The sequence below is a fragment of the Salminus brasiliensis genome, chromosome 5 (assembly GCF_030463535.1).
Source record: "Salminus brasiliensis chromosome 5, fSalBra1.hap2, whole genome shotgun sequence".
Classification (NCBI taxonomy): domain Eukaryota; kingdom Metazoa; phylum Chordata; class Actinopteri; order Characiformes; family Bryconidae; genus Salminus; species Salminus brasiliensis.
Window position 1 is genome coordinate 3,709,154 of NC_132882.1, and position 22,834 is coordinate 3,731,987.

General features: G+C 42.4%; 1 protein-coding gene across 1 annotated transcript in view; it reads left to right on the plus strand.

The window, feature by feature from the left end:
* The window catches only part of olfm3a (olfactomedin 3a), a 41,385-nt gene extending 19,392 nt beyond the window's left edge, over positions 1–21,993 (plus strand). The window contains exons 2-6 of the mRNA XM_072679266.1: positions 3,550–3,693; positions 9,732–9,887; positions 11,265–11,484; positions 17,086–17,192; positions 19,105–21,993. Coding sequence (XP_072535367.1) covers positions 3,550–3,693; positions 9,732–9,887; positions 11,265–11,484; positions 17,086–17,192; positions 19,105–19,782 — 1,305 coding nt within the window. The 3' untranslated portion in view covers positions 19,783–21,993. The remainder of the gene's footprint in view (positions 1–3,549; positions 3,694–9,731; positions 9,888–11,264; positions 11,485–17,085; positions 17,193–19,104) is intronic.
* The last annotated feature ends 841 nt before the right edge of the window (positions 21,994–22,834 follow it).

Below are 22,834 nucleotides of genomic sequence, written 5' to 3' on the forward strand. Positions count from 1 at the left end.
ACCAGTGAACTGGTCATGACAGGGTCCTCAGCTCCTAACATTGACAGTATACATAAACTGGACCCAGTCATCCTGCTGTCCTCAGTGGGGACCGGCTGAGGTCAATCACATCAATTCCTGGTGGGCTTCCAGTGTAATGATTACCAGGAAAGTGAGAGACCACGCAGATGCCAGGATGATGTTCAAACAACTGTAATGTCTGTAGGAGCTGCACAGAACAATTTTCTCATATAAATGCCAGCAGGTATGCCGGTCATGGTGGACAGATAACCTCCAAGACATACATTAAAAGTCAAAACTAGCCAGTCAGCATAAATTATAAGCCTTATTCACTATTAGCAAAGTTAGCAGACTAAGTACTGCTTGGCATGTTTTTCATTGGACAAATAGCATTTCTATTGGGACATTCTGCGCTTTGCCATCAGCAGCCAGAGCCAGATAGAGCACAATTGGCCATACTCTCTCCTGGTGGGTAGATGGCGCTCTTTCCCCTAATCACTCCCATTGTAATGCTGGCTGGGATTATTGGTATCAAAGCTAGGGACTGGCACTTCCCTGCGAGTGTGTTAAGTGAGTGTCTAGTGATGCTGCATTGGCAGAAGTTGGAAAAGAGGCGGTGGCTGATGTCACATGTATCTCAGGAGGCATAGTGCTCGCCCTCACCCTCCTCCTAGTGTCCGGTTAGCTGAATTGGGGAGAAATCGGGTACAATGAAATTGTGGAGATATGAGGTTCTTGCATGACCATGTCCATTCTTCAGGACATTTTGAGATGATCTACAGAACAACTGCCAGATGATGTTTTTTTTTTTGTATGACTAGGTAGCGACTATAAATATGAGAGAGAGAGAGAGAGAGAGAGAGGCAGGGAATAATAATAAGAGAGACAGAGACTGAGGGAATAATGAAGGGGTCCTGTTGAGACAGTGAAGGAGAGCTGTAGAAAGAGCGATAGAGAGAGATAGAGAGAGATAGAGAGAGAGAAAGAGAGAATATGATACACACATAGAGAGAAATGAAAGAGAGAGAGAGAGTCTCTTTTTAATATCGTTCGACCCTCATTGCTGCTGCTGTATCAAATATTTCCCCTCTACAGTAAACGCTTCAGCAGCCGCGGCAATAAATGTGATTACCTTACCATGAGGCCAGCCGCAGAGTACCTGCCGTGTGTGTGTGTGTGTGTTGGTGGCAAATCACACTGTAATGTGTCATAAATGTGTGTGTGTGTGTGTGTGTGTGTTGGAGGGGGTTATGCTATGGCCCAGTCTGGGTTAGGTGATAACAGAATGAGGTGTGTGTGCACTCTAGGAATTCAGCGATGCCAAAAAAAGAACCACGTTTGGTTCTATATATATATATATATATATATATATATATATATATATATATATATATATGAAGAACCATTTTTGTAATGGAGATGGGACCATTACATTGATAGAGAACCTTTACATTGAGAGAAGTTGTTTGGGGTCTTTTAAAGGTTCTTCACACTCATACATCACTATGATAAACATGGGGTTCTTTATGGAACTAAAAGTGGTTCTCCTGTGGAATCGCTGATGGAACCATTTGTAGCACCTTTATTTTTAAGAGTATGTGTGAGTGTGTGTGTGTATGCAATGTTCTGGAAAGGTCTGAGACCACCTTTTTGACTTATTTCATTTCCAGTCAAACCAGCTATTAAGTTCTTCATTGTTCAGGAGATTCTGATCAGACTGGAACCGGACCTCAACACATGATTCAAAGTCACAGAGAAGAAATGGGAACCCTCTCAAGCCGCTGTAAGACCTAGTAGACCATTAACACCTCTGGCTTCAAGTCAAAGAACATCAACAGGTGTTTGTGTCCATCCTGTCCCTGTGAGAAGACCACTCTGTAGGTCTAAAAGGATGTGGAGCCAACAGACATATCAAACACAGAAGCTGCTGCTGCTCCTCTCCGAACAACAGACTGACCACCCCAGAGTCCAGACCTCAACATCACTGAATGTGTTTAGAAGGACAAGGCATGGTGAAACGCAGGCCATGCTTCAGATTCTAACAGAGAACTGTGGAGCTGTGGAAGAATCTCCTGCAGATTTCAGAGCACCTCCACCACCATGTTTAACAGATGAGGTGGTATGCTTTGGATCTCGGACAGGAAGTGAGGAAACGTCTGCAGAACTGAAGAATGGAGGCTGTAATGAAGCTCTGGATTTTCCCTTTTTTCCTAATTTGCTGCTGCCAATAGAGGGCATCCGCCTACACCATGTTCGACTAATTTAAAGATCTTCTAATCTTAGACTCTACTAAACACAAGTCAGTAAGGTGAACACTCTGCTATTCACCCATGTAGTATCAGAAGAGGAGGGTCTTCAGTCTGGGGTTGAAGACAGTGAGTGTTGGACTCTGCTGTTCGGACACCCAGGGGAAGTTCGTTCCACCACTTCGGTGCAGGACAGTAAAAAGTCTGGACGCTCATCTTCCGTGGATCTTAAAGGACGGCGGGTCGAGCCGAGCCGTACTTGAAGCTGGAAGGGCTCTTGATGCAGATCGGCTTTTGACCATCGCCATCAAGTACGGAGGGTCTGGCTGGTCCAGTCTTGGCTTTGTAGGCCAGAGTCAGGGGTCTGAATCTGGATGCAAGCAGCTACAGGAAGCTACAGTGAACTTTCAACTTTAAAGGCACTTGCATAGAAAATATTGCCCACGTCCCAACTCCCAGAATCAGACCCCATGTGACCTAGAGCGCTGAGTGAGGAGAACCTGAAAAATGTAATTTAATTGAGAGAAGTTGTATGGGGTCTCATCACTATGATAAACATTGTTCTAATGGAACTAAAAGTGGTTCTCCTGTGGCATCGCTGAGGGAACCATTTGTAGCACCTTTATTTTTTAGATTTTAATGAATCCGATTTTAGATTTTTTTCATATTTCTTGTGAAAACATCCCTTTACTCATGTGGACAAATTGTTCTGGTGCTTGAAACATGTTTATCAGAGTCTCAGCTTCACTAAAGCAGTGGAGTGTCTAAATATAATGGCTTATAAACGGCGAGAGGCGGAAGGCAAGTTTCTGAGTGTCATAGACAGATACACGAATCCACCAGTTAGACACGTTAATAGAAACATTGAGATACGACAAATATGACGTGTCGGCATGTTCGTAGACTCCAGAGGGTCAACCCACCCATTCGTAGCTCCCCCTAGCACTAGCAAGGCTCCTGACAGTAGGAGGGTAAGGACTCGTACATGCAAAGCCAGCCACAGCCACAGATGCAGCATTGCCGTGCAGCCGACATGCCTGGGTCCGCTGCTCCCCTGCATCAGCTAACATATGGCTGAGGGGAGAGAGTGCCATCTACCCACCCGGAGAGAAAGCGGCCATTTGGTCTCTCTTGGACTGGCAAAGTAGCATGGCTGGGGTTTTGAACTTGCGACCCCCTGGGCTATAATGGCAGTGCAGTGGCTGTCATAATGCTAAAGGTGGAGCTCTAACTATGTATGTAAAGACAAATGTAACTGATGTGTTCCCCCTGTGTGTGTGTGTGTGTGTGTGTGTGTGTACAGACAATCGGGCCGAAGGAGGGCTGGCAGGTGTACAGTTCGGCGCAGGATGCAGACGGACGCTGTATCTGCACTGTCGTGGCTCCCGAGCAGAACCTCTGCTCCAGAGATGCCAAGAGCAGACAGCTTCGCCAACTGCTGGAGAAGGTGCCAGACACACACACACACACACACACATACACACATACAATAGGAGTGTAAAATTGTCCAAAACACACATCTTGGGAGTGTATGTGGTGTGTGTACAAGATACACACAGTAGGGTCTGCTGTATAATCTGCAATACACAACCTTTATGGGTGTACTTGTGTTCAGTACAGGCTTGTACAATAGAGGTGTAGAAATCTACAGAATAAACAATAGGGGTCCTATTGTAAGGGGTGTGTCAGTGTGTCTTTGCGCTCGTCACGACATAAAAAGTTTGCCTTGTTCGGCTCAAAACGCTCAAAAGTCATGTACTGAGTCTCTTAATTAATATGGGTGTGTTTTTTTTGGGCGTAACAAGCAGTAATAAACCAATCAGTGTGTCTCACGCCATCTCTACAAGAGCCAGTTAATCCTAACTCTAACCCTAACCCTAATTTAACTCTAACCCTAATGCCTACACCTAACCCTAATCCTAACTCTAACCCTAACTTAATTGTAACCCTAACCCCTACACCTAACCCTAATCCTAACTCTAACCTAACCCTAACCCTAACCCCTACACCTAACCCTAATCCTAACTCTAACCTAACCCCTACACCTAATCCTAATCCTAACCATAACTTTAACCTCTAATCCTGACACTAACTCTAATCCTAACTTAACCCAAACCCCTAATCATAACCCTAACCTTAACCTTAACCTATAACCCCAATACTTACTCTAATCGCGATTCTTACCCTAACCCTAACTCTAACCCTAACTTAACCCATAACTCCTAACCTTAACCCATAACTCTAACCCTATTCATAACCCTAACCCTAACCTTAACTCTAAACCTTACCCTAACCATAAGTCTAACTCCAACCATAATATTAACCAAATAGAAAATAAACACAGTTGAAGTGTAAATGTATAAAAAAGAACACAATAGAAAATAAAAATGAAAAAACACATGAAGTGAGAAAAAATACACTGTAAATAGACAATAAAAAAAATACAGCACAAAGTGGAAAATTATCAAATAAACACACTGGAAATGAACAAAATAGACACACAAAGTGAAAACTAAAAATAAAAAATGACATAAAATAAATAAACACACTAGAGATATACAGTGCTTAAAATTAACACACTAGATGCAGACAAATAGTAACACTGGAAAGTGGAACATAAAAACCAACACAGTAGAGGTGTAAATGTGCAAAATAAAAACACTAGAAGTAGAAAAAAAATAAACACTGGAAATGGACAATTAAAAAAAAATAAACACAAAGTGGAAAATTATCAAATAAAAACACTAAAAGGGGAAAAACATGAAGTGAAAACTAAAAAAATAAACATGAAGTGTAAAATAAATAAACACACTACAGGTGTACAGTGTTTGAAATGAACATACTAGGCATGAAAAATGAAAGAAAATAAATAATAGCAGTGTAAGATATGAGGTTTTGGCGTGGCAGTCATGGTTTCTTTGTGTTGCTGTTATTGTCTGTATTCCACTACTTTAAAAGCAGTTTGATTAGATTTGTTTTTTTTTACTGTTTTGACGTCTGAGATCTTCGGTCCGAGCTTTTAGCGACAGTTTGGTAAAGTCAGATCATGATTTAGGCTAAAGGTGATCGTCAAACCAACGGAGTCACTTTGATGATAGTCCCAATGCATCCGAACACACAGCTGCTTTAATGGGCACTAGATTTTAAGAATGGCAGGGTGTTCCCAAACTTTTCCCAAACTGGTCGACCTGTTTGACTAGCATGGCCAGATTGACCAGTCTGGTTGACCAGTATGTCCATTTTAGTCATACTGGTCATCCAACATGGTCACCTTGATTAATCTGATCTACTGTCATGACCAGCTTTACCAAAATGGTCTTACTGGAGTGGCCAGGTTAACCAGCATGACAAAGTTGACCAGTCTGGTTGACCAGTATGACCATTTCAGTCAAACTGGTCATCCAACATTCAACATCCATCATGACCAGCTTTACCAAATTGATCTTACTGGCATGACCAAGTTGACCAGACTAGTCAAGATGATTTATCAGGGTGGTCATAGTGGTTGACCAGACTGGTCAGTGTGGTTCGGTCAAATGGGTCTACCATTGTGATCAAGGTGGTCATGGTGGTTGACCAGTTTGGTCAAGATGATTGTGCTGGTCAACCAGTTTGATCAAGATGGTTGTGGTGGTGGACCAGCACAATCATCTTGACTCAACTGGTCCACCACCATGACCATCTTGATCAAAATGGTCGACCTGTTTGACTAGCATGGCCAGATTGACCAGTCTGGTTGACCAGTACGACCATTTCAGTCAAACTGGTCATTCAACTTTCAACATCCATCATGACCAGCTTTGCCAAATTGATCTTACTGGCATGACCAAGTTGACCAGACTAGTCAAGATGATTGTGCTGGTTGACCATATTGATCAGGGTGGTCATAGTGGTTGACCTGACTGGTCAGTGTGGTTTGGTCAAATGGGTCTACCATTGTGATCAAGGTGGTCGTGGTGGTGGACCAGTTTGGTCAAGATGATTGTGCTGGTCAACCAGTTTGTGGTGGTGGATCAGCACAATTATCGTGTCTCAACTGGCCCATCAACACGACTATGGTGGTGGACCCTGTTTGACTAGCATGGCCAGATTGACCAGTCTGGTTGACCAGTATGACCATTTCAGTCAAACACACACACACACACACACAGTCTGAATACAGTACTGTATCTGGTTGACTAATGCATTATTTGGCCTGAGGGTTTCACACATTTTAGAGGCAGGAGCTCAAACACAGAGCGCTGCACTGACACACACTCATCCATCCAAGCCTTTCTCTCCACCCCATAACCTACTCTCTCCAACCCATTACCCCCCATTTCCCCTGCCCTGTCTCTTCTCTTTATCAGCACTTACACACACTCTCTCTCACACACACACACACACACACACACAGTCAGTAAGCTCTGATTGGTGATTCCTCTGCTGCGGTATAGAGCCCATTCAAAGCCGGGTATTTAATCCCTGTATTAATGATTAATGATATACTCTTAATCCCACGGCGCAGCATAAGCTGCTAACAGGAACATGTAGATTTATTAACATCTCTATCCGCTTCGCTGCTTCCGGACCCGGGGAGGACGTTTCTGGCTTATGATTTATGCGCCCCTCCCCTGCTCTCGTGTTTGCCGGCTAGTCGGACTGTTAGATAAAGAGGAAACACCAGAGATTAGAAGCACACCTCAGCGGCCAAATGCTGTTCATCATCCAACTTTTTAAAGATTCATTACTCCAAGACAGCCTGATGGAGAACCAGCGGCCGTGCCAAATTAGGCGAGGCGGCCGCGTTCCTTTCTCAAACAGGCCAGCCCGCTGACAAAACACAGCCTGCTCCAGAGCTATTGCGGTAATCAAGACACGTGTAAGCCACCACCTTCCCTCAGATCATCTCTAGATGTCCTTGTGAGGCCTGTCGTTTCTCATTGGGTGCTAAGGGCTTAAAGCAGCATTATGTAGTAATTTAAGCAGCACTAAAGCAGCAGCTTCAGGGTCATGTTGAAGCTCAACTGACTGGAACAGGGAGAGAACGGCGTCTCCGTCATTCCCACCTCTCTCCACAACTGCTGTGTAACGCTGCGGAACCCATAGAGTCATATTAGTGTAAAATCCTGTAGTGTTACTCTACATGCGTACAGCTAGCTGTCCATGATTGGGTGCTCAGAGCGTGAGTTGTATTTTTGACAGCGGTGTAAAAGTAAATTGCACTCCCAAACAGTAGGGGGAGCATTCCTCACTTTTTTTTTAAAATAAAGTTTCTGTTTTTAATGGAAACCAAATTTATAAAATGCCACTATTATTTTATACAGTAAAACACTGTTCACTGTTTTTGTGAAGCCATATATATATACACTGCTCAAAAAAATAAAGGGAACACTCAAATAACACATCCTAGATCTGAATGAGTGAAATATTCTCATTGAAAACTTTGTTCTGTACAAAGTTGAATGTGCTGACAACAAAATCACACAAAAATCAAAATCATTGGAAATCAAATTCACTAACCAATGGAGGCCTGGATTTGGAGTCACACACAAAATTAAAGTGGAAAAACACACTACAGGCTGATCCAACTTTGATGTAATGTCCTTAAAACAAGTCAAAATGAGGCTCAGTATTGTGTGTGGCCTCCACGTGCCTGTATGACCTCCCTACAACGCCTGGGCATGCTCCTGATGAGGATCTCCTCCCAGACCTGAACTAAAGCATCCGCCAACTCCTGGACAGTCTGTGGTGCCATGTGACTTTGGTGAATGGAGCAAGATATGATGTCCCAGATGTGCTCAGTCGGATTCAGGTCTGGGAAACGGGCGGGCCAGTCCATAGCTTCAGTGCCTTCATCTTGCAGGAACTGCTGACACACTCCAGCCACATGAGGTCTAGCATTGTCCTGCATTAGGAGGAACCTGGGGCCAACCGCACCAGCATATAGTCTTACAAGGGGTCTGAGGATCTCATCTCGGTACCTAATGGCAGTCAGGCTACCTCTGGCGAGCACATGGAGGGCTGTACGCCCCTCCAAAGAAATGCCACTCCACACCATTACTGACCCACTGCCAAACCGGTCATGCTGAAGGATGTTGCAGGCAGCAGATCGCTCTCCACGGCGTCTCCAGACTCTGTCACGTCTGTCACATGTGCTCAGTGTGAACCTGCTTTCATCTGTGAAGAGCACAGGGCCAATCCTGCCAATCCTGGTATTCTCTGGCAAATGCCAAGCGTCCGGCACGGTGTTGGGCTGTGAGCACAACCCCCATCTGTGGACGTCGGGCCCTCATACCATCCTCATGGAGTTGGTTTCTAACCATTTGTGCAGACACATGCACATCTGTGGCCTGTTGGAGGTCTTTTTGCAGGGCTCTGGCAGTGCTCGTCCTGTTCCTCCTTGCACAAAGACCACGTCCTCCGCCATGTCTACTGGTGTACTGACCTGTCTCCTGGTAGTGCCTCCAGCCTCCGCATTGATGTGCCATCCTGGATGAGCTGCACTACCTGAGTCACTTGTGTGGGTTGTAGAGTCCGTCTCATGCTACCACGAGTATGAAAGCACCACCAACATTCAAAAGTGATCAAAACATCAGCCAGAAAGTAGAGGTACTCAGAAGTGCTCTGTGGTCCCCACCTGCAGAACCACTCCTTTATTGAGTGTGTCTTGCTAATTGCCAATAATTTCCACCTGTTGTCTATTCCATTTGCACAACAGCATGTGAAATTGATTGTCAATCAGTGTTGCTTCCTAAGTGGACAGTTTGAATTTACAGAAGTTTGATTTACTTGGAGTTATATTGTGTTGTTTAAGTGTTTAAGTGTTAAGTGTCCCCTTTATTTTTTTGAGCAGTGTATATATATATACTGTATATATATACATATTATATGGGCAAAATAATTGGGACACCTGCTTATTCATTGTTTCTTCTGAAATCAATGGTATTAAAAGAGTTTCTCCTGCTTCTGTTAGAGGAACTGTCTCTACTGTCTAGAGAAGAAGGCTTTCCACTAGATTGACCAAAATCTCTTGGTATGAAGAAGTAAGGGGCCGAATCCAACTCCTGAAAAACACCCCCACACCATAATCCCCCCTCCACCAAACTTTACACTTGGCACAATGCAGTCAGACAAGTACCGCCCTCCTGGCAACCGCAAAACCCAGACTAGTCCATCGGATTGCCAGACAGAGAAGCGTGATTCGGCAATCCAAAGAACACATCTCCACTGCTCTAGAGTCCAGTGGCAGCGTACTTTACACCACTGCATCCAACGCTTTGTATTGGGCTTGGTGATGGTAATGCTGGAGGTCTCCACAACTGGCTAGATTGAGACCAACCATACATTTTTAAAATCTGTTTATTAATCTCCTGGTAGGGAGCATTGGTCCTGGCTCTAGCTCTAGCTCATCTACCCCAGCTCATGAAGACTGTATTATTGATAGAGCTGAACTGTGGAGTGCAGTGGGGACTGAGTGGTAACACACTTGTTTGGGCGGTGCAGGTGCAGAACATGTCCCAGTCCATCGAAGTGCTCAACCTGCGGACACAGAGGGACTTCCAGTATGTGATGAAGATGGAGAACCAGATGAAGGGGCTCAGGACCAAGTTCAGACAGATCGAGGAAGACCGCAAAACTATCATGGCCAGAAACTTCAAGGTAAATTCTCCATTCCATTTTTTCTATATAAACTCCATATACTGAGGATATCTGGGGCAGCATGGATTACAACATTCATTTACAAAAGAGAGGGTTCTGCAACTAACACAAGATCAAAAGTATACACCCAGGGGTAAAGATATATACACCCAGATGATTAATTCAGTGGTGCTGAGAGTTCCTAACTGTCTTTAAACTTGCTGAGGCCAAGATCTCTTAAACTCCTGCTAGTGATCATGATGGACTACAGCTGGTAGATTCTGTGGACCCACATTAAAAGGGCTTGATTGACAGCACTCATTGGATTTGCCTAATGCACAATACAATGGGAAAGTCCAAGAAGCTCTTTGCAGATCTGAGAAAGGATGACCCTAGATGTCCACAAGTCAGGAAGTTTCTTGTCGCCATTTCTAAACCATTGCAGATTTCATGGTCATTGGTCCATGGTCAAACTTGTAAGTATGTAAGTGCAAGTTATAGAAAGGTGTAGGCAGTTTGCCAAGGTCTGGAACACAACCCAACCTGCCACCCTCAGATGAGAGTAGACTGGTTGGGAGGGTAACAGTGTTAAAGCTGTGCTATAATATGGGGGTTCTGTGAGCCATCGCCAGTGCAGGGAACCAGCCAATAAAGGCAGAATCCTCAGTACAACCAAAATAACAGGGTGGTAAATGACATCTGAACATTTTTTAGGTCACATACTGTATTTATGTCAGTCATCAACTTAAATACTCAGTGGGGTCAATGCATTCTTTGACACCTTTACTGGGCGTTTTGGTCAGAAAAGCTAATAGCTTATAGAATATCATATTATGGCCAGTTTTAAATTTAGGCCTGGCTGGACATCCCAACACTGGACATCCAGTGTACTGAACAAGTACTGAATAAATGTATTCTTCTGCAGCTTTAAGCTTCAATGTTTAGTATATCCTAATCACTGTTATTTAGTACTTACATGGAAAACTAATCAAACTATGTAAAATGAGCCTTTTAGTCTTATTATGCAGATCAGATCACTCGTTCGGTCAGTCAGTCATTCTTTCGGGAATCCCAATCCCAATTTTAATCTGTTGACAGTTTGTTTTCTGAATATCTGTCTGAAGATTGAAAGACGAATAGACAGACATCAAACACACAGACATCAGTCCAAGTCCATTTCTCAAGCTGCTGCAGTTTAAACTCTCTACAGCGTCCTGAATTCACATGACATCTCCCATTGTTGACGCGTAGCTACACTTGCTGTATGTCACTTCTCTCCCTGATCAAACGCCGGTGAAGCTCAGAGCCTTGTCCAACAAGCAAATCCTACCTCGGCTGCCTGCTGTGTGTGCATAAGTGTATAAGCACTTGTGTGTATGTGTTTGTGTGCGTGTGTAGGAGCTGCAGGACCGGATGGATGAACTGCAGCCGCTGATCCCCGTGCTGGAGCAGTACAAAACAGATGCTAAGCTAATCTCTCAGTTCAAAGAGGAGATCCGGAACCTGTCAGCCGTTCTGACGGGCATCCAGGAGGAGCTGGGGGCCTACGATTACGAGCAACTCTACCAGAGAGTCATCAGCCTCGACAGCCGCCTGCGCAACTGCATGAGCAAACTCAGTCAGTACTGTTGTGGTCATTACCACTCCCACTATAACTACTATCACTATGTGTATACTTAGTACGGTTACAGTCATTATCACTGCCACTATCACAACTATCACTATATGGAAGTGTAGTGCTGTTACAGTGCTTACCACTACCCGTATCATTACTATCACTTTGTGTAAACTTAGTACAGTTACAGTCATTACTGTCATCAGAGGTAAGCTTGGTACTGCTACAGTCATTACCACTGCCATTATCATTATAAGAAAGCTTAATCTTTACCACTTCCACTATTATTACTGTCATTACAACAAAGCTGGGTACTTTTACAGTCATTACCACTACCACTGTGATTATCAAGTCAAGTCAAGTCAAGTGGGTTTATTTTCATTTCAACTACATACAGAGTACACAGAGAAAAGAAACAACGTTCCTCCAGGACCATGGTGCAACATAGACAGTGCATACAAGACACAAGTGCAACACAAACAAACAAGTGCGGACAGACAACACAACACAGTACAGACCAGAGGATAATAAATAATGACGGTAGTGTGCAAATTGTGCAATGTGCAATAAATAGAGTCCAGTGAGGTAGTAAAGTAAAGTTATTAGTGCAATGCTTTGTGCAAAAATGCTTCCCCTTTTTTCCTGGGGTAAATGGTTGGAGAGAGAGAGAGAGAGAGAGACAGAGAGAGAGAGAGAGAGAGAGAGAGAGAGAGAGAGAGGGAGAGTGTACATGTACCAGAAAGATATCAGTTCAGAAGTTGAGTTGTGTTGAGGAGTCTGATGGCTTGGGGGAAGAAGCTGTTGCAGAGTCTGGTCGTGTTGGACCGGATGCTGCGGTACCTTCTTCCTGATGGCAGGAGGGAGAACAGTCTGTGTGAAGGGTGGGTGGAGTCATCCACAATGCTGGTTGCTTTGCGGATGCAGCGGGTGGTGTAAATGTCCATGACGGAGGGGAGAGAGACTCCGATGATCCTCTCAGCTGTCCTCACAGTCGTTATTATCTTACGACTGAGCTTCAACATTACCACTGCCAGCTTTTACAGACATTACCACTGCCACGGTCTTAACTTAATATTGTTACGGTCATTACCTCTGCCAAAATCATTACTATCTTTATTTAGTACTGTTGCGGACATTACCACTGCCACTATCATTACTGTAATTGCTGGGTATTACCACTGCTGCTACCATTACTATCTTTACTTAATATTGTTACAGTCATTATCTCTGCTATACTATCACTGCTTCTATGATTACTATCTTAACATAATATGGTTACAGTCAATACCACTGCCACTATCATTACTGTAATTGCCTGGCATTACCACTGATGCTATCATTATTGCTATAATCACTACCATTATAAGTGAGCTTAATCATTACCACTGATACTGCCATTACTATCTTTACTCAGTACTGTTGCGGTCATTATCACTGCCACTATTATGACTGTAATTGTTAGACATTACCAGTGCTGCTACCATTACTGTCTTTACCTAACATTTTTATAGTCATTACTTCTCCCACAATGATCACTATCTTTATTTAATACTGTTGCAGACATTACCACTGCCACTACCATTACTGTAATTGCTGGGCATTGCCACTGCTTCTTCCATTACGCTCTTAACATAATATTGTTACAGTCAATACCACTGCCACTATCATTACTGTAATTGCCAGGCATTACTACTGCTGCTATCATTACTGTCTTTACTTAATACTGTTATAGTCATTACCACTGCCACAATGATTACTATCTTTACTTAGTACTGTTGCGGTCATTACCACTGCCACTATCATTACTATCATTATAAGTGAGCTTAATCATTACCATGACACCACCATTACTATCTTTACTTAGTACTGTTGCGGTCATTACCACTGCCACTATCATTACTGTAATTGCCAGGCATTACCACTGCTGCTACCATTACTGTCTTTACTTAATACTGTTACAGTCATTACCTCTGCCACAATGATTACTATCTTTATTTAGTACTGTTGTGGTCATTACCACTCCCACTATCATTACTGTAATTCTAAATAAGTTTAGTACTGTTATAATCATTACCACTGCCACTATCATTACTGTCATTATAGGTAAACTTGGCACTGTTATAATCATTACCACTGCCACTATCATGACGTGTCATTAGAAATATATTTAGTGTTGTTATAGTCATTGCCATTACTCTTAACATTACTATCATTATCATTACTATAACTATAAGTAAGTTTAGTATTGATATGTATTACCACTGCCATTATCACTCATATCATTATAAATAACCTTAATATTGTTACAGTCATTACCACTGCCATTATCTCTACTGTCATTATGAATAAGCTTAGTACTGTTACAGTATTTTTACTGTATTTTACCTAGTGTTACTATCATAACCGTCATTCTGATCATTCCACAGTCATTACCACCGGCAGTACCAGCTATCATTACCACTACCACTCAGGTTTTGCTAATGCGTGACTGTGTAGCAGGAGTTCCTTGAAGCAGAAGTAAATCAAACACCCTATTCATGATTTTGCCGTTTCCTCTTATTCCAGACCGATTCTAATTCATATTCACTCAAGCAGCTTTTGGTCAGACAGGTTCTGCTAAGGCTGGTATTAGCATAGAACCGGGGTTAGCCAGGGGCACTGAGGCATCACCCCGAAGGAATTGGCTTTGACATCTCATGACACCTGAGACAGGATGCAACAGCCCACTGCTCTCTCAGCTGCATTTCTTTTAGAGCACAGGTTTTACCACTTTCAAGCCTTTACTGTGATGTTTCCACAGCATATGTATGTGATTAGTGGAGGAACAAGTTCATTACTGGGCTTTGCCTCCAGAGTTTGGGCATGCTGATGCGTTTGCTGTATAATTGGAGAAAATTGGATCGTGATTTAGGCCGCGATTCCCCCTAATGCACTTCCATTACATCATTACGTTAATATCAGAAGCTCTGCAATATGTTTAAACTCATCCCTATCCATTAGTCTCAGGGAGATACAGATGGGTACGTGTATGTATGCATATATACACGTTCAGGTTCATAAGTATTTGGACAGCCACACAGTTTTTTGTAGTTTTGCCTCTGTACACCGCCTCAATTGAGCTGAAATAAAGCAATCAAGGTGTGACTGAAGTGAAGACGTTCCATTTAAGACACATTTAAGATACATTTACCTAGACCCTCCATCAAAGCAGCTCAAAAGTAACTGGACATGAACTGAAGCAGTTTCATGGCCAGTTGGGGTTTGCTCCCTCATTATTTTATGACAAATTAAAGGAACTTAAAGGGTCTGTTGTGGCCATTACCATTTTTGATGTCATTACTATCTTTACTTAGTACTGTTACGATTATTACCACTGCCACTATAATTACTATCATTATAAGTGAGCTTAATCATTACCACTGACACTGCCATTACAATCTTTATTAACACTGCCACTATCATTATTGTAATTGCCCAGCATTACCACTGCTTCCATGATTACTCTCTTAACATAATATGGTTACAGTCAATACCACTGCCACTATCATTACTGTAATTGCCCAGCATTACCACTGATGCTATCATTACTGCCACTATCATTACTATCATTATGAGTAAGCTTAATCATTACCACTGATACTGCCATTACAATCTTTATTTAGTACTGTTGCAGACATGAACACTGCCACTATCATTATTGTAATTGCTGGGCATTACCACTGCTTCTATGATTACTATCTTAACATAATATGGTTACAGTCAATACCACTGCCACTATCATTACTGTAATTGCCCAGCATTACCACTGATGCGTTCATTACTGCCACTATCATTGCTATTATTATGAGTGAGCTGAATCATTACCACTGACACTGCCATTACTATCTTTACTCAGTACTGTTGTGATCATTATCACTGCCACTATTATGACTGTAATTGTCAGGCATTCATTATCATTATCATTACTATAACTATACTATAACTATAAGTAAGTTTAGTATTGATAGATTTTAGCACTGCCATTATCATTCCTATCATTATAAATAACCTTAATTTTGTTAAAGTCATTACCACTGCCATTATCTTTGTCTGGTGTTGATTCCATGTTGAATTTCCTTTTGGTAGCAGTTAACTCTCCATATGTGGTCCAAAGAGGTTGCGATGCAGATGAAGAACATTATTTCTATCAGAAGACTTTTAATCTTGACAATTAATGAGATGGGAACAATGTAAGCAAGTTAGAACTGGGCCCCATTGTCGGCCCAGGTCTTGCACCATCGCGACTCTCACAGATCCTGCCGAACTTAGAGCCACTGGTGGTGGTAGTGAGAAAGGAGGGAGATATGTGACGTCACTTCTGAAAGCAGCAAAAAAGCATGTTATTAGAGGCTGCTGGTTGGCTGAAGAGTGGTGGCGCTGGATTAGAGTCCTCTTATGGACTAGGCACTGTAGAGAAGTACTGCCAATAGATTAGGACTCCCTGGAGCAGATCAACATTATGAATCTATTGACACCATGCTGCCTAATAATGCCAGGCGTGGGCTAAAGGGGTATAAAGACCCCCAGCATTGAGGAGCTGTGGAGCAGTGGAAGAGCTGTGTTCTCTGTAATAATGATGGATGGTGGAGCTCCATCCAGTACTTTTGGGATGAGTTGAGAAGTTGATAATATATGATAATATGATATTCGCCATATTTTCTACTAATTGGTCCAGACGTGAGTAGCTCCTCCCTTTCTGTTTCGCATTGCATTCTGGGATATGGATGTCCAACAATAGCTCACTCAAAAACCGACTGCTTCTGAGTATGTATCTTTTGGATATTTGTGTGTACTCAACTTTGGCACTTATATATATTATATATTATATTATATATATGTCACATACTTCATACTCAATAACTAGCTAGTATTAGTAATTAATATGTAATTGGGATATGCAATTGGGTCTTTCATAACAGAAAAAAGAACGTAAATAAAATATGGCCTGTGCAAAAGTCTGGGCATCTTTCAGATTCAGTACTTAGAACCAGTACTCAGTACTTTCCCCCACTCTCCTTTGCTGAACGCCTCTAGTTCTGAGATATTCTTCAATCATTTTAAATGCACAGCTTTTTAAAGGTAAATCCGCAGGTTGTCTACGAATTTTAGGCCGTAGAACTTGGAGAGCCCATTCAAAAGCTTCAGTTTGTGTCTCTCCAGGTAGTCCGTCCTAAATGTATGACGCACTTTCCATTAGTTTCAATGTAGCGAACCTCAAACAGCATAATCAAATATTTTCAGACTGACACAATGTTAAATACTTTTAAATACCACCTTTGGGCTCCAAACAGATTTACTGAAAACTTACCAGCATTAATAAGCTGCTTAAAGCAAGTTGAACAGATGTTTGAATTCATTATTGATAACTGTGCTAATTGAGTCCCAGTCTGGGGGGTAGATGTGCTAAGCTGCTTCACATTTCGGTGGCAATACTCTTTTAACATGCAGAACACAGTAACACGCACCGACAGAGCAGCCATGAAATTGGCTTTAGGAATCTCGTTAGAAGGAGCAAAAAAAAAGAAAAAGTGCCTTACATCTTATCGGTGTGTTTCATTATTACAGCGTGTGGGAAATTAATGAAAATCACAGGACCCGTGACTGTAAAGACATCTGGGACCCGGTTCGGCGCATGGATGACTGACCCACTGGCATCTCCCAGAAACAACAGAGTGAGTTCTGCTGGGACTAGTCTGTATGTCTCTCTCTCTCTCTCTCATCCTGAGGAAATAATCTGAGATAATTAATTAGAGGAAGAAATATGATATGCTGTTGGAAGATTGCACCATGTAGTATCATCGTTATTGAGCCATCTGGTGTCTGTATTCAGACTCCATACCTAGGGAGTGTCCTTCAAATAATGTAATATACATCACCAGTTCAAAAGTGTGTCTCCCTTTAGGTTGCTGATAAAAGTGGGACATTGATCTGATAGGATTCAAATGATCAGTAGAAAACTGATGACCTGAAAAAGATGTTGTAATAAGCCATTGATTACCCTTTATTGATATGGTACTTTACTGTAAACACATATCAGTTGATGAGTAGCTGAGCTATTTACCAATGACAAGCTAAACTAACACTATCACTAATTACTAAGTAATTCATTCGTAATAAGCGATACCTCATACGCCAAGAATGCATACTCAATGACTTACAAACACTTGATTTAATGATTGATCCGTGAACCTTTAACTCTTAGGCAACCTAGGGCTGCTGGCAGCCGCGAGTGTTATTACAAATTTCTATTACCAAAGAATAATCCCACCAGTTTGTACAGAAGTCCAAATCAAATCAAATCAAATCACTTTTTAATGTCACGTCACATTACACAGGTGGAAGGGTGAGTCCCTCACAGTAGTACCGAAGAATACAAATTTACAAATAGAAATACTGAATATTTACACAAATAGAAATTCTGAATATTTATACAAATAGAAATTCTGAATATTTACATAAATAGAAATTCTGAATATTTATACAAATAGAAATTCTGAATATTTACATAAATAGAAATTCTGAATATTTATACAAATAGAAATTCTGAATATTTACACAAATAGAAATACTAAATATTTACACAAATAGAAATTCTGAATATTTACACAAATAGAAATACTGAATATTTATACAAATAGGAATTCTGAATATTTACACAAATAGAAATACTAAATATTTACACAAATAGAAATTCTGAATATTTACACAAATAAAAATACTGAATATTTACACAAATAGAAATTCTGAATATTTACACAAATAGAAATACTGAATATTTACACAAATAAAAATACTGAATATTTACACATTAACTATTAATTATACTGTACATATACACACACACATAAACATACTCTATTTACAGTATCGTACTGGTTTAAAGCAGTTAAATGTAGTTAAATGTACAGGTTTGATATAAGCTGAATGTTTACATTATTTACAAAAGACACTGGATGGGTGTGAGTTCAGGTGTCCCTGTCATTACTGAGTAACTACCTTAGTGCATAATAAGCATTACTGCATTAAGGGGGTAATGGAAAATGCTGCCAAAATATTAAATGCATCCAGGGAAACTTTGTAGAAAAGCCCAACATCAGATTGTTTATGTAACATTTTTGGGACTAACCAGATGCTCTTGGATGTAAAATGATGATTTTGGTTTATTAGAACAAAACAGATCAATAGTAGTTAGGCCAGACAACCTCCTAAACACCCTCAGCGTTGTAGTCCAGAACGGAGATGTGAAAGTACTGGTTGTGGAAAGGGATATCTGTGTACTCGTAGGTGGATGCCTTGGTGTTGTAGGAGTAGTAGACCTTGGCACCAGTCAGTTGGGAGTTGGTGATGTAGCGAGTCAGATCTACAGATCATGAAGGATTCTCCGGCGTTGCGCTTGGAGTCCAGTTTGCCTGGACAAAAAAATAAGCCTTGAAGTGTTAAGGGGTAAAGAGATATGTCAGAAGGCAGATGCAAACAAGAACATTGATGGAGAACCCTGGAAAGTTAGAGATGTATGAGTGGAGATAATAAGCTTCGCTAGAATGTATTTGAGACCTCCAAACTCCTTCTCCTCTGTGTTCTCAGGTGTGGTACATGGACACCTACACTAACAGCAAAGTGGTGCGCGAGTACAAGTCCATGGCAGACTTCGTCTCAGGCCTGGAGTCCCGCACCTACTACCTTCCGTTCAAGTGGGCCGGGACCAACCACGTGGTGTACAACGGCTCGCTGTACTACAACAAGGAGCAGAGCAACATCATTGTGAAGTACAGCTTCGAGACGGGCAGGGTCCTGGCCCAGCGGGCTCTGGAGTACGCTGGTTTCCACAATGTCTACCCATACACCTGGGGCGGCTTCTCCGACATCGATCTCATGGCTGACGAGCTGGGTCTATGGGCTGTCTACGCCACCAATCAGAATGCTGGGAACATCGTGATCTCCCAGCTGGAGCCGCAGACGCTGGAGGTTCTGCGGACGTGGAACACGGAGTACTCCAAGCGCAACGCCGGAGAATCCTTCATGATCTGTGGGACCCTCTACATCACCAACTCCCACCTGACCGGTGCCAAGGTCTACTACTCCTACAACACCAAGGCATCCACCTACGAGTACACAGATATCCCTTTCCACAACCAGTACTTTCACATCTCCATGCTGGACTACAACGCTCGGGAGAGGGCGCTGTATGCCTGGAACAATGGCCACCAGGTCATATTCAACGTCACGCTGTACCATGTCATCAAAACGGAGGATGACTCCTAAAGACAAAACACTGGAGATTTGAGGAACCTGGCGGGAATGACTTGATTAAGGCACTTGTTTCATTTCTGGTTCATGTTTGTTTTGCCAAAGCCTGGAACACTGAGTATTCCGAAGGGCAATGTTGGAGATTCCTTCGCGATCTACAGGTGGTGTACATCAAGGGGTGTCAAAACACATTTCTAAGACACGTGAAGGCCTTCGTAATTTAGAAGATCTGGTGTCTTCAATGAGGGACAAGGTGCCAGAATGGGTTGTTTGCACAATGCCATAGACCAGGGGTGCCCAATCTTAGTCCTGGAGATCTATCACCCTGGAGAGTTCAGATCCAACCCTCTTGGCTCTAAGATCCAGATGCTCTAGAAGGTCTTCATTACCTGGAGACCACTGAAGATGCCTCTGAAGGCGTTCAGTCATCAGGATCTGCAGAGTTTTAGATCAGCATGATCATGATTGGGCAGAATTGTTTCTTGGCATGATCAAGCTTTCAGTTGATGTTTATTTGGAGAAATATTTTGGTTACTGGGAGTGTGAGTGTGAAGAACATTTTTAGAGTTTAAAGAACCTTCATATAATGTAAAGACCATCATTGACCATCATGCTCTACATCATCTAGGGTTGGGCAATATGGCAAGAATGTCATGACATCATTTGATAAGTTGGAACAGACACAATACATCAAACATTAAAATAATATTTTTTTCATCTGACAGCTTAACGTCATATTCAATTAGGCAAGGCTAATTCCGCCATGTTGGACCGCTGACTCATCTCCTGACCTCTTGACAAATAAGAAATCTTTTCTAATGCTCTTTTTCATGAAACATGCAGTTGATCAGTGTTCTAAAAGTGTTCTACAGTGTCGTATTGTAACATACACTATATGGACAAAAGTATTGGGACACCTGCTCCTCTTTCACTGTTTCTTCTGAAATCAAGGGTATTAAAAAGAGTTGATCCTGCTTCTGTTGGAGTAACTGTCTCTACTGTCCAGGGAAGAAGGCTTCCTACAAGATTTTGCAGGAACATAGCTGTGAGGATCTGTTTGATTGCATTCGGTGACGAGAGCGTTAGTCAGGTCAAGTTATTCACCACCAAATGATTACCACCCCACCTTGTCCCACCTTGTCCTTAACTCACCCCAAAAGTTGATTGAGCACCATACATCATTCCAGAGAACACAGTTCTTCCACTGCTCCACAGCTCAATGCTGGGGGGCTTTATACCCCTCTACTATCCCACGCCTGGCATTTTTAGGCAGCATGGTGCCAGTAGGTTCATGTTTATCTGCTCCTGCAGAGAGTCCTATTCTATTGGCAGTACTTCTCTACAGGGTCTAGACAAGCTATGCGTGTGAGTGTCAGCAATGGGTGCAACCTAAAGTAGCTCAATGCTGAATTCATTAGAAGGGGTGTCCACAAACATTTGGACATATAGTGTAAATTACTGTGGTGAAATCCTATTGTCACATATCCCACCTATGCTTTTTACTCCAACTACTTGACAGTAGACAGTGATCTACAGGTAGGGTACATGGACTTCCCCCTCCACAAGCAGTACCTTCACATCTCCATGCTGGACTACAACACTCAACAGAGGCCGATATAGGCCTGAAACGGTCACTAAAACGGAGGACGACTCGTAATGACACAACGAAGGAAAGTGAAGAGAAGTAACATGAGGCACTTTTTAAATATTTTTAATATAATTATTATTCATGTTTGTCTGTCCAAAGCAGGCTGTGCATTACCTTTGCATTGATGTGATGGGGGGGTACACTGAAACCATTGCCTTTTCTATTGGGTGAGGAGTCCCAGAGTCCCAGGAGTTCAGGATAATGATGGATAATGACTTCAAACTATGGCGAACTGAACCATCTTGCTCGGCTTTAGGTTCTCCATTCAGAAGACCCTGCCTTACTTGGTGGCACTTCGTTCTATGTGTGATCCAGAGGTTTCTGACAGCTTTTGTTCTGCATGAAGGTTGAGCTTTTTTGATTTATTTGTAATTTATAACCGTCCTGGTCTATCTGTTACCAAACCCCTTCTTTTGTTCTGTTTTATGGTGGTGTTGTGCTTTTGGAAAAATTTGAGTACCATGTCCCGGTTTCCCTTATCCCGGCGAGACGCTGCTTAGTCGTTAAGTTGTATAAAGCTTTGTGGCGCTCTTATAAATATGCCCCCAGTGTGAACGACTGTAATATTCATCGTGTCTGTCCCAATAAATCTTTTATATGAAATTCAGCCGTAATGACCAATCAAGTTAATCACTGATCCGCATTGGAATGCACACGGCATGGCTAAACTAAGGGCCAGTGCGAGGGGAGGTGTTGGTCCGAATGCCCCACAGTGGGAAAAAAAAAGGTTATAATGGGACTCATTTGCTGCAGCTCATGGCAGAGCTAGCTCTCGGAAATCAGAAATTCTCATGCATTCACTTTGATGACTTTGAGTGCTGTCCTTTGGCATTTTCAATCAACATCAAGGGCAGAGGAGCCGGGATGATTCAAGTCCCTCGCCGCAATTTCTCCCTCTCATGTCTCTGTCAAGATCCCCTGTCCGCCAGCACAAAGGGAATTTAAATACCCCCTCCCTGCCCCGCACGCACCCGCCCCCACGGCCCCCTATCAGTTCAGCAGGAGAAAATAGCAGCAGCCCTGGGGACATAGAGCAGCTTTACGCCTCCACCACACCTAACCCATACAATCATACACACACACAGACACACAATGCCATCCCCACGATCAATTTTATGTCTCGTTATGTACCAGGATATCCGTTGGTTGAGCCTCAGGACTCAAAGCTAGACTGTGTGCATGAGAACCTTTCCATTGTTCTCTTTGTCTTGGAAAGCTACACTTTCCAAGCAGTTTCTCAACTGCCTAACCTTGCCCTGTTTGAGAGCACAACCAGGAGGACCAGGAGATGTCCTGCATCCATCCATTGTGGTCTGGAAGGTAAAGGAAAAACAACTGGATGGGAACGCAGTGCGATTGTATCCCCTGACTGAAGGTACTGAAGATGTACCCTTGTAGGTACCTTTTTCTGGGAGTGTG